Source organism: Camelina sativa, chromosome 6, assembly GCF_030686135.1.
Source record: "Camelina sativa cultivar CO46 ecotype springtype chromosome 6, ASM3068613v1".
In the NCBI taxonomy this organism is placed as follows: domain Eukaryota; kingdom Viridiplantae; phylum Streptophyta; class Magnoliopsida; order Brassicales; family Brassicaceae; genus Camelina; species Camelina sativa.
The window spans coordinates 18,966,049-18,982,423 of NC_141885.1; the positions used below are offsets into that span (position 1 = coordinate 18,966,049).

At 33.6% G+C, this 16,375-nt stretch overlaps 4 protein-coding genes across 5 annotated transcripts; 1 reads left to right on the top strand and 3 right to left on the bottom strand.

Annotated features, from left to right (window-relative positions):
- Positions 1 to 319: 319 nt before the first annotated feature.
- LOC104791536 (uncharacterized) lies at positions 320 to 869 on the bottom strand. The gene has a single exon (XM_010517450.3). The coding sequence runs from the start codon at positions 804 to 806 to the stop codon at positions 477 to 479; it is 330 nt and encodes a 109-aa protein (XP_010515752.1). The 5' UTR covers positions 807 to 869; the 3' UTR covers positions 320 to 476.
- A 1,858-nt stretch (positions 870 to 2,727) lies between these two features.
- On the top strand, positions 2,728 to 4,718 carry LOC104791537 (zinc finger A20 and AN1 domain-containing stress-associated protein 6). Of its 2 annotated transcripts, none has more exons than XM_010517451.2 (3): positions 2,728 to 2,948; positions 3,378 to 3,520; positions 3,798 to 4,718. In XM_010517451.2, the coding sequence occupies exon 3, from the start codon at positions 3,843 to 3,845 to the stop codon at positions 4,374 to 4,376; it is 534 nt and encodes a 177-aa protein (XP_010515753.1). In that variant the 5' UTR covers positions 2,728 to 2,948; positions 3,378 to 3,520; positions 3,798 to 3,842; the 3' UTR covers positions 4,377 to 4,718. The 2 variants fall into 2 exon arrangements, with proteins under 2 accessions (XP_010515753.1, XP_010515754.1); XM_010517452.2 differs by having other exon boundaries at positions 2,809 to 2,948; positions 3,378 to 3,714.
- LOC104791539 (purple acid phosphatase 21-like) lies at positions 4,225 to 7,948 on the bottom strand. Its single transcript, XM_019246367.2, has 6 exons — positions 7,608 to 7,948; positions 7,110 to 7,401; positions 6,050 to 6,444; positions 5,666 to 5,839; positions 5,212 to 5,300; positions 4,225 to 5,020 (listed from the first exon to the last, which is right to left on the bottom strand). Exons 1-6 carry the CDS (start codon positions 7,758 to 7,760, stop codon positions 4,828 to 4,830), a joined length of 1,296 nt encoding a protein of 431 aa, XP_019101912.2. The 5' UTR covers positions 7,761 to 7,948; the 3' UTR covers positions 4,225 to 4,827.
- Positions 7,949 to 8,419: 471 nt separating this feature from the next.
- On the bottom strand, positions 8,420 to 11,208 carry LOC104791540 (purple acid phosphatase 22-like). Its single transcript, XM_010517454.3, has 6 exons — positions 10,853 to 11,208; positions 10,291 to 10,582; positions 9,717 to 10,111; positions 9,242 to 9,415; positions 9,036 to 9,124; positions 8,420 to 8,896 (listed from the first exon to the last, which is right to left on the bottom strand). The coding sequence occupies exons 1-6, from the start codon at positions 10,997 to 10,999 to the stop codon at positions 8,689 to 8,691; spliced, it is 1,305 nt and encodes a 434-aa protein (XP_010515756.1). The 5' UTR covers positions 11,000 to 11,208; the 3' UTR covers positions 8,420 to 8,688.
- Positions 11,209 to 16,375: the final 5,167 nt, after the last annotated feature.

Below are 16,375 nucleotides of genomic sequence, written 5' to 3' on the forward strand. Positions count from 1 at the left end.
TAATTATGCTTTGGAAATATCAACACTTATAAATTTCTAATGGTAGTAATCAAATCAGATTAAATTAAACAACAACAGAATCAAAGTCAATATTTTATCTTATTCACTACCTGCAATTTCAATTTTGTAAAACGAGAGAACAACTCGAGAGCAGATATGGTAGCTAAAGAGACATTAATGTCTCTCAACCATGTATTTTGATTTCATTGAAAGAAATTTGCTTGACAAAAAAAAAAAAAAAAAAAAAAATCAAAGTCAATATTATGAAATTTTTTGTGTTCATTGGTACGTAAATTTGACTTCAATAATCTAATCCGAATTTTGCCATCCACCAAAGTTTTTTTTATTTTACAATCATATGTTATACAACTACTAATACGATATTTTCCAGCATAGCTTTCATAATCACACGTACGTCAAAAAAAAAAAAACTCATTCGTAACAGATTTATAAATACATGCAAGAATGACTTGAGATTAAAACGTAGGAGTGATTCTAATGAGAAGACCCGGGAAAAGATCATCGTGGTCATGTATATGAGGATTCCCTTCAACGATGTAAGGATCTCCACACTTCTCACTTATCGTCTGCAACGTCTCTCCTTCTTTCACCTCATATATCTCATCGCATGCTGGCCGTCGATCAGGATATCCGGCGATCATCATGGACGGCTGTTGTTTCTGCATGATCTCCGTGGAACCCTCCTCTACTACGTGGAAGAAGTTCATCAGAAGCATCATGGCAGCAAACACCGTGCAGTACAAAGAGAACTTCTCTGCTACTACCATGGAAGAACTCTTACCCATTCTGAAATCTCTTTAGGGATTTGTTTCAAGGGAAAGATTTGGTGATTATACGAGAAGGGTTTTGTGGATTGATATATATGTTGTATTAGATGTGTGTATGGATTAAGTTTGATTAGAAAAATATTATATGTTGTTGGATTTGGTATGAATATTGGCGGGAGTTGAGACGGTTGATAGTTAATGTTGCAGGTTCTTTTTGTGTTAGGTGACTTGTTTTTGAATCCTTCCCATTCATCTCTTAATTACTACTAGACAAATACTCTAATTTAAGTTTAAATAATTAAGTTGACCAAAATGGTTGTGAATCCTAATCCAATTTTTTAAATCAAGACTAAACACGTCTATATATCAGCTAATTTTATCTATTGTATATTTAAATTACAAAAACGTTTAGTGCTCTAAATATAGAAGATCAAAGTAATAGTTTACTAAGCGAACTTTACAAATAAATTGTGTATATATTTTTGACATTATTTCTTAAATGTTACTTCAAAGTTCAAATCAAATTTTTGCTAAAGATCACATGAGGTTCTTACAATCAACTAAATCTCCATCATATTGAACAGAACACCATCCATGGGCCAAGCCCAATCAAGATAAATTTGAAAGAGAGAGCTTATCATAGTAATATGATCAAATCTTATGAAATCATCTATCTGTGATCAGATTTTATTATAGCAGCTCTATATGTTCTTTCATAATATTTCGTTAATCTTGTATGTATGACGATCCTAATCAACTACATCATAATAGTGTATGATATTTCTGTTTTCTTGTCCAACTAAAATATGTATTTTTGTTGCTCATAGCTCTAAGGATAAAAGTATGGCACGTGTTGATAAGTAGCTTCGTTGGGCAGTACTACTATATATGATGTTGTAGTTTAATCTAATCGAATAGAAATAGAGGAAGATAAGATAGAAAGAGTGTACTATTGCGATAAAGAGAAAGACTGGACTTCCATTTTGGCTCCTCTTCCTTCCAGCCTGTTCTTACAAATCTTTATCTTTACACATATTTTTTCTACTTCCCTAATTACATTAAAATTATTAATTAACATCATTTTACAAACTAGTTACAAACTTACAATGAATAAAACATTCGATATAAGAGTATTAAAAAATTGAGACATATTCTAGTTGATAATTTGATATTATTGGCTATGCCAAAGTTCCATAGGGCCTAATGCCTACTTGTTGAGATACTAATATTAATATCGCCTTCCTCATGTTGTATTGCCTCGTGTCATGCCTCCACTTGCCCGTCACTCGTTTCCTTCATCCTTTATCGTCGCTTCACTTATCATCACTCGTGTTTGATAGTTGCAATTTTTGATTATTATAAAAGTTCATTATTTTTCCATTCTACTTTTCTTACGATTTACATATTTTCTAGTAATATCTCCTCTATTATTGATTAAAATTAAGATAAATCATATTTAAGCTCTAATTTTGATGTGACAGCTTCTAGTGTTTAGATGCATGTTTCAAATTGTGTATTCTCTCTCATTCTTGTAGTTTGGACGAATCAAAAGTTAATGGAAACGTGATTTGAGAATAAAATAGTGTTTGCATTTAAACATGCATCTTTAGAAAGGTCTAAATAACTAATGACTAATGTATTTGTTGAAGTTTGTCCAATCGAATGATTGTTAGTTATTTGCAATGCGATTTTTTTTTAAGTATAAAACAAGTACTTTTCTCATCATCTTATGCATCACATTCCGATATCATATTGGATGGATGCTTTCACCTAATGAAAATATTTATAAAAAAAAAAAAAAAAGTCTCAAGACACAAATAACTGTTCGTTCCCCTACTAATAAACATTCTAAACAATTATCTTGTGATTAGTTCAAAAAAAAAAAAAAAAAAAACAATTATCTTGTGATATTTTAAATCGTAATTAACCAAACCCAATCAACGGCTTGCGTACATCATTTCCCCACTTCCAAAGTATCAAATTGATCATTATTAGAGGATTTAATAATAACCTTACAGACATGATCAAAAATACTACTCAACCGTCCAACTTTGTTTCCCAACCGAAAAGAAGAAAAAAAAAAAATCTAATACTACTAGAGACGACGATTGGTAAGATCTCAAGTGGGGGGTTCCTCTTCTTCTTCTTCTTCTTACAAAGGTATATTATCAAACACGTTATGACTCTCACACGGTCCGAAGGTTTGACCCCATATATAATTGAGTTTTCTTTCTTTTTTTTTTCTCTTGTAGGGAAAAGAGCATTTATTTTTGTTTGTAGAAAATGAAAAATCAACCGTAAAAGTAAAACCAGAATACTGTATATACTAGCTAGTAATACGAAAAAAAATAATAATAATAAAATGACACCAACATGACGACATTTAAAAATCAGTCAAAAAAATATAAAAAGATATGATTGTTTCCCAATAGTGCAATTTCATTACGTGTAATAATATATAATTAGTTTTTCATTACAACCACTAATTAGATTATAGTTCCAAACTTACATTTAGTTAATAAAATAACTGAAAAAAATAAAAATATAAAAAAAAACCGTTAATAATTTTTTGCTATTTAACTTTTTCAGCAAGCAGCGTCTGCGTCGTCGTCGTCTCTCTCTATTCGCCGTTGTTTCCTTCTCTCTCTCTCTGTTTATAACTTAATATTTTTCTCTTCCCAATAGTTTCATCATCGATCACTGAATCTTCTCTTCTCTTCTCTCAAGAACAGGTAAAGCTCTCTCTCTCTCTCTCCTCATCTCCTTCTTTTTCTCACCTCTCTCTCTCTCTCTCTCTTCTCTTTCTTTTTGATAAAACTTTTTCCCATCTATCTTTGTTTCATTTCTGTTTTTTTTTTTTTTTTCCTTCTTTTGGTTGCCGAGAGAAAACAGAGGAAACTTTATCTTTTCTCGGTGACCAGAACCGGTTCGTTTTTTTCTGTTTCTCGTCTTTTTATAAATTCTGTAGATTTGTTAAACTAATCAAATCTTTTTAACGTTTTTTTACAGATATTTATTTTTAAATATTTCAACGAGCGACGATACTAAAGATCTATGGCGGAAGAGCATCGATGTCAAACACCAGAAAGCAACCGTCTCTGTGTTAACAACTGTGGCTTCCTCGGCAGCTCCGCCACCATGAATCTTTGTTCCAATTGTTACGGCGATCTCTGCCTCAAACAACAACAACAATCCTCCTCCTCCTCCTCCTCCATCAACAAATCCACCGTCGATTCTTCTCCTCTCTCCGTTTCACCTCCGTCGTCATCGTCATCATCACCATCGGAAGAGATCGCCTCCGTCTCTTCTTCTTCTCCTCAGATCATCATCATCCCTCCTCTTCTCCAAAATCCTTCACCCAAGCTAGACATACCGGAGAAAAAACCACAACAGACTCCGAACCGGTGCACGACGTGTAGGAAACGGGTCGGGTTAACAGGATTCAAGTGCCGGTGCGGTACGACGTTTTGCGGTGCTCATAGGTACCCGGAGGTACACGGATGCACTTACGATTTCAAATCCGCCGGTCGTGAAGAGATCGCTAAAGCGAATCCGTTGGTTAAAGCAGCCAAGCTTCAGAAGATTTGAGATGAGATCTGAACCGTTCGTTTGCGATGCGTTGACTTTTCCTCCCTCCGGTCTTTCCCCAAAACGCGTTTTGGCTCCGCCTCCGCTCCCTCCTTCCTCCCGAGACAAACAAAATATAACCCGATGGTGTTGATTTGATCTCAGCCGTTCGATTGGGTTTTTATACATATATTATTGTATAAGATTTTTATGTATTTTTAAAATATTATCAATCAAAATGGACACGTGTCATGTGGTTTTAGGATGGAGACGCTTTCGCTTTCCTTAATTTTAATTTCTCCTGTTCTTTTTTTTTCCTTCTCTCTCTGAAAGAAATAAAAGTTATTCGCGTTGGCTTTTTCATTTTTTTATTTTATTTTATTGTGTAGCTTTTTGCGTGTACAAAGTTTTTTATTCACATCACAACCCAAGAAAGATAATAGGAGTATGGGTGGATTTTAGAGCTCACGTTCTAAAACGATTTCGATCGACAATGGGATGATGCTCTAGGGCTTTCAAAAGATAATTCATCGGCAATAACTGACATCTCGTCGTTGTTTCTATGCCACGACCAATGTGCTCGTTTATTGTCTATGATTTTTAATCTCCCATGTCCAAAACTCGATTCACGGAATGCCGACAAAGGTGACTGTGGCTTATGGAACCTGTTTATTATTATTATTTTTTTGTTTATACAAATCAGTTTTAAATTAACCAAAACAATTTTTAATTGGGTGGAAAAACATAGTGTATAACTTAGATTAGTAATTATTGTAACCCATATCTTCTCTACCAATATAATTTCAGTTGTGACAAAAAAAAAAAGATTAGTAATTATTAGTGGGAGGTGACATACCGTAAAGCAAGACCTTCTAGGTTGCCTCCGTCACCGATGGTTATGTACATTGGTCCACATGGGTCGGCCTTCTTGTTGTATACCCGCTTCTGCATTGTCCATAATTTGCAAATTAATAAAAACAACTAAGCATGAATATCAAAAGATATACAGTACGTAAACAAAACAAAAAAAAAAGAGATAATAATTAGTAATTACGAAAAAAAATTCCTACATAATATGGTAACAATACGTAATCGTATAATTTTGAGAAACGGCATATATGCATGCAAGTATAGTTCACATGATTCCTAGAACAGTAAACCACTAAAATTATTCAACTAGATAGAATCATACATAAATTCATTACGTAAAACTAAATTTAAGTGGAAACATATGTAACTGACAATATTTACTTCATTTAGTTCTAGCCATTAAAATTTAGAATAATTTAATGAAGATGGGAGGTACTTACGAAACGTTCGTAGGTATGAACGTGGCCGGCAAAAACGATATCTACTTGAGCACGATAGAGCAAACTCTCCAGGGCCTTTCTCATTTTTTCTCCGGAACCATAATGCGCCTTGTTTGTGCTGTACCATGGTGCGTGCATCACCACCACCAACCACGGCGTCTTTTTACGGTCAACCTCCCTCACACACACACAAAAAAAATATACTTCACAAGAACTAGAGAACAGTTGAATTCAAGTTAAGATTTTTTCAAGAACTAATATATAGTGATCTCATGTCAAAATCCAGACTAGTCTTCTTGGTAGTTTCTGCTATGTGAATTTCGCAATAATGTTGATTTGTTATAAACAAATAGCGAAAAGTTCATGTATATCCCAACTAGTTACCTTTTTTAAATCAGCATGGAGCCACTTATACTGATCGGAGTGGGAGTCAAAGGGGGTGTAAGAACCAAGCATAACCGTGTGAACGCCGGCTACATCAAAAGAATAGTAAAGATTGGAGCGAGAGAGGCTCTCAGCGTGAGGCATGAGCCATCGCGCATTATATGACTTGAAGCTTATGTGTTCTTCTATCGGGAAAGACTCGATCTCGTGGTTTCCCTCCGTGACCATCCATGGGCGGGTGCTAGCCAGTGTCTCTAAGAGGCGGCCAAAGGAGTCCCAAAGTGGCTGGTGGGTGTCTGCGTAGGAGAGGTCACCGGGAAGTAGGAAGACATCAAAATCCCGTTTCATCATCTGATCTAACGTCCGTATTGTCCAATCGGTTTGGCCTAGGTCACCTTCATTTTCCCATCAATAACCGGTTTTTTCGTAAGTAATCATTATTAGTGTTAACTTTAGGAATCACATTCATGTAAAAAAATATCATCAACTCAACCCCACTACTAACATTTGAGTTAAAACCAACATGCACGGACAATCAACAATAGATAGAAGAAAAAGATGAGACGTGTATAAAACTATAAAAGCTTGAGATTATATTTGGCGTATACTTAAAAACAAACAAACTCCAACGGCAAAGTTGTGGACATGTATAAAAAGTGGAATACATGTAATTACTTCCCGCACGGTTTGCATGCTATTGTATAAAGATAGTTAGTCCAGTTTTAAATCTTTTAATAAGCATGAAGTTTCAAATATTTGGTTATATAGGTCGAATTATTCCTATATATAGACTAATAATCTCTATGGACCGTCTCTGATAATTCATTTGAACTAATTAAAATATGATTAATTGATTATAACAATTTATGATCAGATTCGGCCTGTCCGATCGATCATACGACTATATGGACCAATCAGCGGTCAACGGCCACATAGGCAATTAGACCTTCCACGTTCCAAAGGGACATCCTATACACCAGTCTTAAAAATATCGAACCCCAATCAATGACAAAACAGTGAGAAAATGAAGAGAAGACACAGTTAGAGAAGGAACTATTACCAGCTACAGCGAATTCTATAGGAAATTTGGATGGAGGGGTTTTGAAAGAATATTCGTCACCGTGGCCTCCGCAACGGTAATAGTATTTGGTGTTGGGTTGAAGAGGACCAATCTTGACATGGTGGATCTTTCCGGAACTGTAGAAGAAGAATCTGTAAGAAGTGGATTCTCCGGAGGTTTTTCTGTCGTACTTTTTCGGACGTTTACCATACTCCACCATCGATGCCACATGCTTGTCGTCTGTAATGTATGTTACCCTCATGTGGTCTTTACCCGCCAATGATACGTGCACCTATAATTAATATATATGATCAATGCAACGTTAAACCAATAGACAACTTTATTTTTGGTGAACAAGAGAAACTAATTTTAGAGGCAAATTTTATGTCCTATCATGGACGCAAGAGATAGGCCATGCATTGGCAGCAGAACCTGTAGGTTTCAAATGGTTCGCTCGTATAAATGCAATAAAGAGGACATTGAGAGAATTTGATGAACCTGTTGAGGATGGAATTTTGGACGCCCGTGCGAGACAATGAAGAGGGGACGAGGCGGCTGGCGGGTGAAGTTCGAATCATAGTTAGCTTGACATACAAACGGAGAAAAGAAGAAGAGAGTAATTAAGCTAATTAAAAGACCAAAAATTTTCATCTTCTTAAATTTGAAAGAGTAGATGGTGATGAAGCTGAAGGAGAAGAAGTTGTGACGGATTGATCAAATATTTGAAGAGATCGATGGATGTTTCAAGTTTGTTTATACAACTCGACAAGTCACACAGTTTGTTTGTTGTTGTTGTTGTTTTTTTTTTTTTTTTTTTTTTTTAAGTTTAAATAGCTTGTACGTAGATTATTCATCTTCCGACTGTTTATAAGAAAACAAATTAAAAAAAGTGCTTGACCCACAAAGTCCTTAAATAAATTATAGGTTATTCTGATAAGTAGTATTGTAAGGGAAACCATTACATTTGCACAAATTAGTGTTTGGTCAAAGACCAAAAATAATAAATACGACATTTAAAAAAAACTAAAAATTAAAGGAGGCAAAGGTGCTTTAGATTATGGATCCTTTTGTTAAAATATTAAGATTGTCAAAAAAATTTGTTTAGTACAAAAAAAAAAGAAGAAAAGACGAAATGGGTCCAAATTTAAATTGCCAAGTCTGTTTGGTGAGTGGGTAAATACGATTCATGGCCACATACGGGTGGTTTGGAACCATCCGACATAGTGCATTGTACGATATATATTAGACTTTGTCAGTTCTTTTATTTTATATGTTTTTAGTAGACTTTTCTCAATGTTGCGAATAATTCATTTGTGTACAAGAACATTCTTATTGATAGAATATGTAAGTGTATATCAGACAAGCATTCATCAATCCTACAACTAAACCATGTTGAATACTAAAACAAAAAGCACAAAGTCCTTGAAGAGAAACTCCCAATACATCCTTCAAGACAAAAAAATATTGTCCAAGATAATAAAATTTCTAAGAAAGTGAGTACTTGTAGTTCCTTGCTTTTCTACAAGCGATCCAATGAACAGAAGAAGTCTAAAACCTTTTTTCTTTTTGGGATGATGATTTATAGCTCATCTTTGGAACTACTCGAAGGCCAACATAACGATGATGTGCTAAGACTCTCAAGCCAGAATTCATCAGCAAGAAGTGAGTTCGAGTCATTGTTTCTATGCCACGACCAATGTGCTCGTTTCCCGTCCATAACCTTCAATCTCCCATGTCCGAAACTCGATTCACGGTATACGGATAAAGGTGAAGGAGGCCTCTTGAACCTATTATTCAAGTTATATGAAAAGAAGAAACATATTGAGAAATTCATTTAAAATAATACAAATTTATTAAAACAAAAAACCTTTTACTTGGTGAGAAAGTATGAAACTATATTTAGATATATAATGAGAGGTGACTTACGATAATGCAAGACCTTCTCGGTTGCCTCCGTCACCGATGGTAATGTATATAGGCCCACATGGGTCGGCCCTGTTATTATATACACGTTTCTGCGTTTATCACAATTTGACATCAATTACCCTTAAATGGTACATTAACAATGACTTAATGAAGTCTTAAAACATAAATTAATAATATAAAGAGATTAACGAAGATTGAGGACTTACGAAACGTTCGTAAGCATGAACATGGCCGGAAAAGACGACGTCAACTCGAGCACTAAAGAGCAAAGACTCCATAGCTTCCCTCATGCTCTCTCCTTCACCTTCATGTGCCTCGTTTGTGTTGTACCACGGAGCGTGCAGCAACACCACCACCCACGGCGTTGTTTTACGGTCAACCTTTTAAAAATACACAAGAATAGAAAAAACCCCTATTGTCAAGAATTGATAGAAATTTTTAACTATTACGTAAAGTTTTATAATATGGTTTATCCCTTACTTTGTTACAAATTCTTTCGGCTTTCTTTTTCATGTCAAATTTATTTACCAATAAACAAAAGATCTCTACAAAGAACTCGAAAGCCGTTTGTGTTTTAATTAAAAAAATAACTTGAGAACGAACTTTTTTTAATGTGAACGGGATGAAATGATTATGTGTTAAGCACTTCGCCAACGTAAGGTGCATTATTTACAAACTAACCTTTGCTAGATCGGCCTTGAGCCATTGATACTGATCGGAATCAGAGTCAAAGTCGGTATAAGAACCGAGCATAACCGTGTGGACACCGGCCACGTCAAAAGAGTAGTACAGGTTGGAGTCAGAGAGGCTCTCGGTGTAAGGCATTTTCCACCGGGCATTGTATGACTTGAAGGTTGTGTGTTCAATGATTGGGAAGAATTCGATCTCGTGGTTTCCTTCAGTAACCATCCAAGGACGCTTGCTCGCGAGTGGCTCCACCAAGCGACCAAAAGAGTCCCAAAGTGGCTGGTGAGTGTCAGCGTAGGAGAGGTCGCCAGGAAGTAGAAAGACGTCGTAGTCTTGCTTCTTTATCTGAGATAATGTTGCATCTGTCCATCCGGTTTGGCCTAGGTCCCCTTCGATATTTCATTAAAAAGAAAACATATTTCATTAATTTGACATGAAAATTTGGTACTTAATTAACTCGTTTGAACCAGAACCCAACATATAGAATATTTGCGTGAAAATAATCCGATCCAACCCAACATGTCATGGATTGAGTGTTTTGTGCGTTAGAGTCTTTGAAGTAATTTACCTACGATTGCGAACTCGACCGGAAAAGTTGACGGAGGAGTCTTAAAAGAAAATTCAGGACCGTTGCCACCACAACGGTAGTAGTAAATGGTGTTGGGTTGGAGAGGTCCGATCTTGACGTGGTGGATTTTTCCGGATTTGTAGAAAAAGTATTTGTAAGAAGTGCTTTCTCCGGTGGCTTTTCCGACGTACTTTCCTGGTTGTTTACCGTAATCCACCACCGACTCCACCTTCTTGTCTTCCGTTATAAATGTTACTCTCATGTGGTCCTTACCCGCCAATGATACGTGCACCTTTAATATATCAAATATGATATATATCTAGATTAGTAAAAACAAAACAAAAAAAAAACTATGATACAATCAACAAAAAGTGGGTTATAGGGAAAGGAATCCATCACTCAATCTATCTGAATACATTTATACATTGTCCTTAATTAAGGACTATACTGTACATCTTACCTTTCATAACAAACCGAAGATGAAAATATTATAAATTAATAACACAGGGAATACTTTTGAATTGAAAAAATATATAGAGAAATAGAGTTTAAATCAAAGAACCTGTTGTGGATCGGATTTGGAGCGGTCATGAGGGACGAAGACGATGGGGCGAGGTGGCTCGCGTTTAAGTTCCGGCTCATCAGCTTGAGATATGAACGGACAAAGGAACAAGAGAGTAAAACAAAGAAAGAGACCAAGAAGTTTCATCTTAATTAATGTTTGAAAGAGGTAAAGTTTGGTGAAGAAGAGTTGATTAATATTGAAGAGTTCGGTGGACGTTTTCAGGTGTGTTTATACTGTTATACATCTCGCGTTAGCCATCGCGTCAAGTTACTTCATTTCCCTTTTTATATACTTTTTGTGAGTTTTGCTTCCAGATTTCTTTATCTATTTGGTAGTATTATTTAACGAAGAACATAAAGTCAATGCTTGAAATTTTTAGTTATACGGTTTTCGTAACCTTAAAGAACTGGGACCCAAGAAAGTAAACATAGATGAGATGCTTTTTTTTTTTTTTGGACAAAGATGAGATGCTTTAAGTGAAGGTTTTAAGATAGTGTCGTCCGTGAACATTTTATCGATAGGCCAAATAATTATGATCGTTGAGACAGTAATTAGCAGATAAATTTTGCCGATGTGAAGAAATTATATACGTTGGGATGTTCATTAAGTTTGCAACACAGTATATAGAACTTTGCGTAGAAGATATAAAATGAAACACAATATCTACTCAAGTATTTGTAACTACAAAAGAAAGAAAAGAAAAAAAGAAAGGGGTCCATTATTAGGAACATTATTATCAGTTTCAACGTCGGCCAGTAAGATATAGAGCAAGAAGCCTCAGATACGACAACCGAGTGATATGGTACCATCCTACATAAATCGTTGTCCTATTAGACTTTACTATACTGTTTTTTTTTTGTTGGTCGACATTAAAATCTTAACTTAGTGGAAATCCGTGTTAAGACTCGTCATGCCACAATTCCATTTACTAATATTTAAGATTAGTCAGTTTTTTCCGCCCAAAACAAAAATAGAAAAAAACAAATCAGTTTTATCATAGGTATATGTTAGAGCATCTCCAATAGTCTTTTATTTTTTCCTCTATAATAGAAATTCTCTATAATATAGGTAAATTTTACTTCAATCCACCTTTATTTTCATTTTTTAAATAGATATTACTATTTTTTTTTCTATTTATAGAGGAACTCTATTTTTTTCTATAAAGGGTTTCTCTATAAATAGAGAAACTCTATTTTAGAAGTGAGAATAGAAGTGGGTTGGAGTAAACCCTAAACCCTAAAACTCATCTCTTTATAAAGATGTCTATTATATAGGAAAAAAAATAGAGAAAACCATTGGAAATGGTCTTAAAATACAGGTTCAACCCCATTTCCACATTTCCAATTAATTTCATTGCTTTAATTAGTTATATTGAGCTTTGTATATTTGATGTAATTATTCTAGGCAAAAGAAAAATGTGTCAAAATGTTTCGTTATCAACGGCGAGTATATATATATATCCACAATGGCTGGGGGCACCGGACACGTGTCTAACAATGAACAAGTGAGGAAAACGAGAAAGAGTAGAACAAGTAATCAATCTGATGGATCGGAACGTGCGAAGATGTACAAACATGAATCATCATGTCATTATCTCTGGCCACGTTGCTAATTAGTTTTATTATATGGTCCTAACTCCTAACGAATATGCTATATGGATCCTTTCCTAATTCCAAATTATGAATAAATATGCTTTATTATGTGTTACGTATTTTAGATAAGCCGTGTACGGACGTCGGTAGACTTTTTCTACTTTTCTTTTCGGATATTGAAATCAAAATAGCATATAGTGATGATATACCACAGTTTCACTCCACCTTTCTTATTTTTTGTACATGTTTAAGTAAAATACAGAGGATTCACACCATTGGACACATTAAGTGAAACACAAAAGATTAATGGATTGAGGGGTCCAAAATTCGAAAGTAAAAATTTTGATTTGCTTGCCTTGATTGATTAGTGACATTTGCAATATAATGCGCAGGGTAGCTATGACCTTGGGCTATCTGACAGCCCATGGGCCCATTAAATTCACCAGTCCACAAACTAAAATAACCACCAGCCATAAAAAGGAGATATCAGCTTTGTAACCCAAACTTTTTGGACCTTATTTAAGCCCAACTCATTAATTTTGGTTAAACATTTAATAATAATAATTAAAAAGATAATATATTTCTAATTTCTTATAATTAAACTTTAAGTTATATAGACAAATAGAAAATGTAAACGGAATTCTTTGGTAGAAAACGAAAATTTGTTACGTACTGTTTGTAATATACGGATGCAAAATGAATTATATATCATATAGACATATACATAGATAAAATGCTTTCATTTGAAAACATATAACAAAAAAATAGGAAAAAAGATGGTCTAAATATTTTTAAAAAGATGCCACACATCGCAATTTTAAAAATGTATTGCCAATTACACAAAGGGATGTATTGAACTAAATATTTTATAAGATTTTAGAGTATTCTTAAAATTCCTGTTATCTAATTGGTGATTCTTAAAAATCTTTTAAAATCTAGTGTTATTGAATTTGACATTTATAAAAATCATTTAAAATCATTCACAATCACCTATTATTGAATTATTAATTTATAAGTCTCACTAAAAATCTACTGTTATTCAAAATATCACAAATTTTTTTAAAAAAAGAATTTTAAGTGATTTTACGAGATTTTTAAAACATTTTTGTTGAAAAATATGAGTGATAAAATCACACCCTCAAAGGTGAGATTTTAAAGGATTTCAAACAAAAAAAATAAAAAAGGAGTACGAAACCAATTGCATAATTTTTATGTTTTCTCTCTCTCTCGTCGTCTCTCACGTCCGGCAGTGGGATATGAAAACGCCGATCGACATCTATGTGGAGATCGAGAGATTGTCCAAGGAAGGGAAAACGATCTCGGCCAAGACAGGGCAAACGCTCGCCGGACAAGAAGGCGCAAACCAGGCGGCGTATCCTACTTACTTCGTTGGTCGTTTGGGTGAGGATGTGTATGGGAAGCTTATTGCCGAGGCGTTGGTGTTCCCGGGTTCATCTGAATTACGTGACATCTGTGAATGATGGGCCAACGGGACACGTCGTGGTCATGTTTCAGTCGGATAGTTAGAATTCGATAATCATTGTTGGTGGTGCTGCGGTGCTAATATGAAAGCTTGGCCTGAGAAGTTGAGTAGTGATGATATTGAGATCGTGAATGCTTGTATTTTCATGCTTCAAAGAGAGATCCCAAATGCTAAGGTTATATTAAAAATTTAATTTTAAATTACATCAAAGACTACTAGGAAAAACAAGTTTGAGAGGGATATTGTACAAACAATTAAGTCAAGGTTCCAAATTTTCTTGCACATTTAGCTTTGATATATGGCGTATACTATATATGCACATTCTATCCAGGAGTTTCAGATGCACTCAAATTTGCCAGCTCAAAGATTTACATTGTTACCACAAAACAGATGCAGTAGTAATGATTCCATTCCAATTCATAACTGTCTCGTCTGTCGCTATCATAAGTATGCGTCAGTAGACTAGATATATTGGTTGATCATATATATGTTTAGACTAGAACATTTAGCTTGTTCACTTTTCTCTTCAAGACTTTAAAATCGTTCCCCGTGACGTTGAAACAGAAAAAAAAAACAAGAGAACAAATCACATATAATAACGATGCTCTCCTTATATTTTATTTTAAATATCCTAAAATCATCCAAAATTCAATTATAAAATCTCAGCAAATCACAAATCATTTTTCCTAATCTAACAAATAACCACAAATCTCCTAAAATACACTCAAATCTCTCAAAATTCTAAAATATTAAAATCCCACCAAATCTTCTAAAATATCAAGTTCAATACACCCTCCCAAGTAAATGTATTCGCATAGTCACATATACCAACTATATGATGACATATGCTTAACATCACGAACATTTTATTCCAGTACACCATTTGTCAGAATCCAGCGTTGGTCAGGTTTGACCGCCGTTGACAGTCGTTGACCAACAAATTAAAAAAAAAAATTATTTTATTATAGTATTAGAAACAAAAAAACTAAAATTGTTTTATAGAGTAATTTATGGCCTTTTAGTAATTATATCCATTATAAAGATATATTTTATATTTGTTAATGCAATAAATCTTATAATAGTTTTTTCAATTGTAAAATTTAACTATAAATAAATTAAAAATCATTGATAAAATTTTCATATATTACAACTTTTATTTTACCACATACCCTACTATATTAATTGAGAAGTATAATATGAAACTAACCTTATAATTTTTTTTGCATATGTTGTGATTTGAATTTTTAAAACGAAAATATATTACTCTATCTATGAAGAAAAAAATGTGTGTTTTAATGTTCCACATCGGTGGATTGGTAAAACTAAATTTATGTAGTTGATAAATTAATAAATTTTATTTTCTCACAATTACAATATTATAATTACTTTAACATATTTCACAAGATAATGATGCAAATACAACAAACAAACACTATAAACCTGTAATATACATTAACCAAATTAAAATACTATAATATTATAATTCTTTTATTTTAATATTTATTTTAATACATGACCACACATCCCAACTTTAAAAATGTATTACCAAAGAATTACAATATTAACATTAAAACACACATTTTTTTCTTCATAGTTTGAGTAATATATCTTCATTTATAAACATTCAGATCACAACATATGCAGAAAAATTATAAGGTTAGTTTCATATTGTACTTCTCAATTAATATAGTAGGATATGTGGTAAAATAAAAGTTGTAAAATCTGAAATATTTATCAATGATTTTTAATTTATTTATACTTAAGTTTTACAATTGAAAAAAACTATTATAAAATTGATTGTATTAACAAATATAAAATATATCTTTATAACGAATATAAATATTTTGTTAATCTATAAAACAGTTTTATTTTTTCGTTTCTAATACTATAAAAAATTAAAAAAAAATTTGAAAAATTTGTTGGTTAATGCCGGTTAAACATGGTCAATGGCGGTCAAATCTGGTCAACGACGGATTATGATAAACGGTGTACTAGAATAAAATGATCGTGATATTGAGTACATATCATCATATAGTTGGTATATGTCACCATGTAATACATTTACTTGATATAGTTGACAATACATTTTTAAAGTTGGGATGTGTGACTATGTATTGAGCTATATTTCGTGTAGCTGAACATTTTTTTTCCAAAAAAATAAATATGTGCATGTACAATATATCGAATAAATATGTGCGGTGTAGCATGTATGCATGAGCTGAGCATGATGTATTGATGCATCCAAGTATCTAGCTACCGAGTGATAAAAATAAGTAGCTTATGTATGTACGTAGCTAATTGTTAGACATTGGTGAATGTTTACTTAACCATTAATTCCTTTCCGGTAGACGAAAGTACCCTAGCTAAAGCTTTTCTTGTTGAAAACATGTCCTAATAAATTAAAGAAAATGTTATGTCTGGTCAGTTCTGTTCTTATCCTTGAAT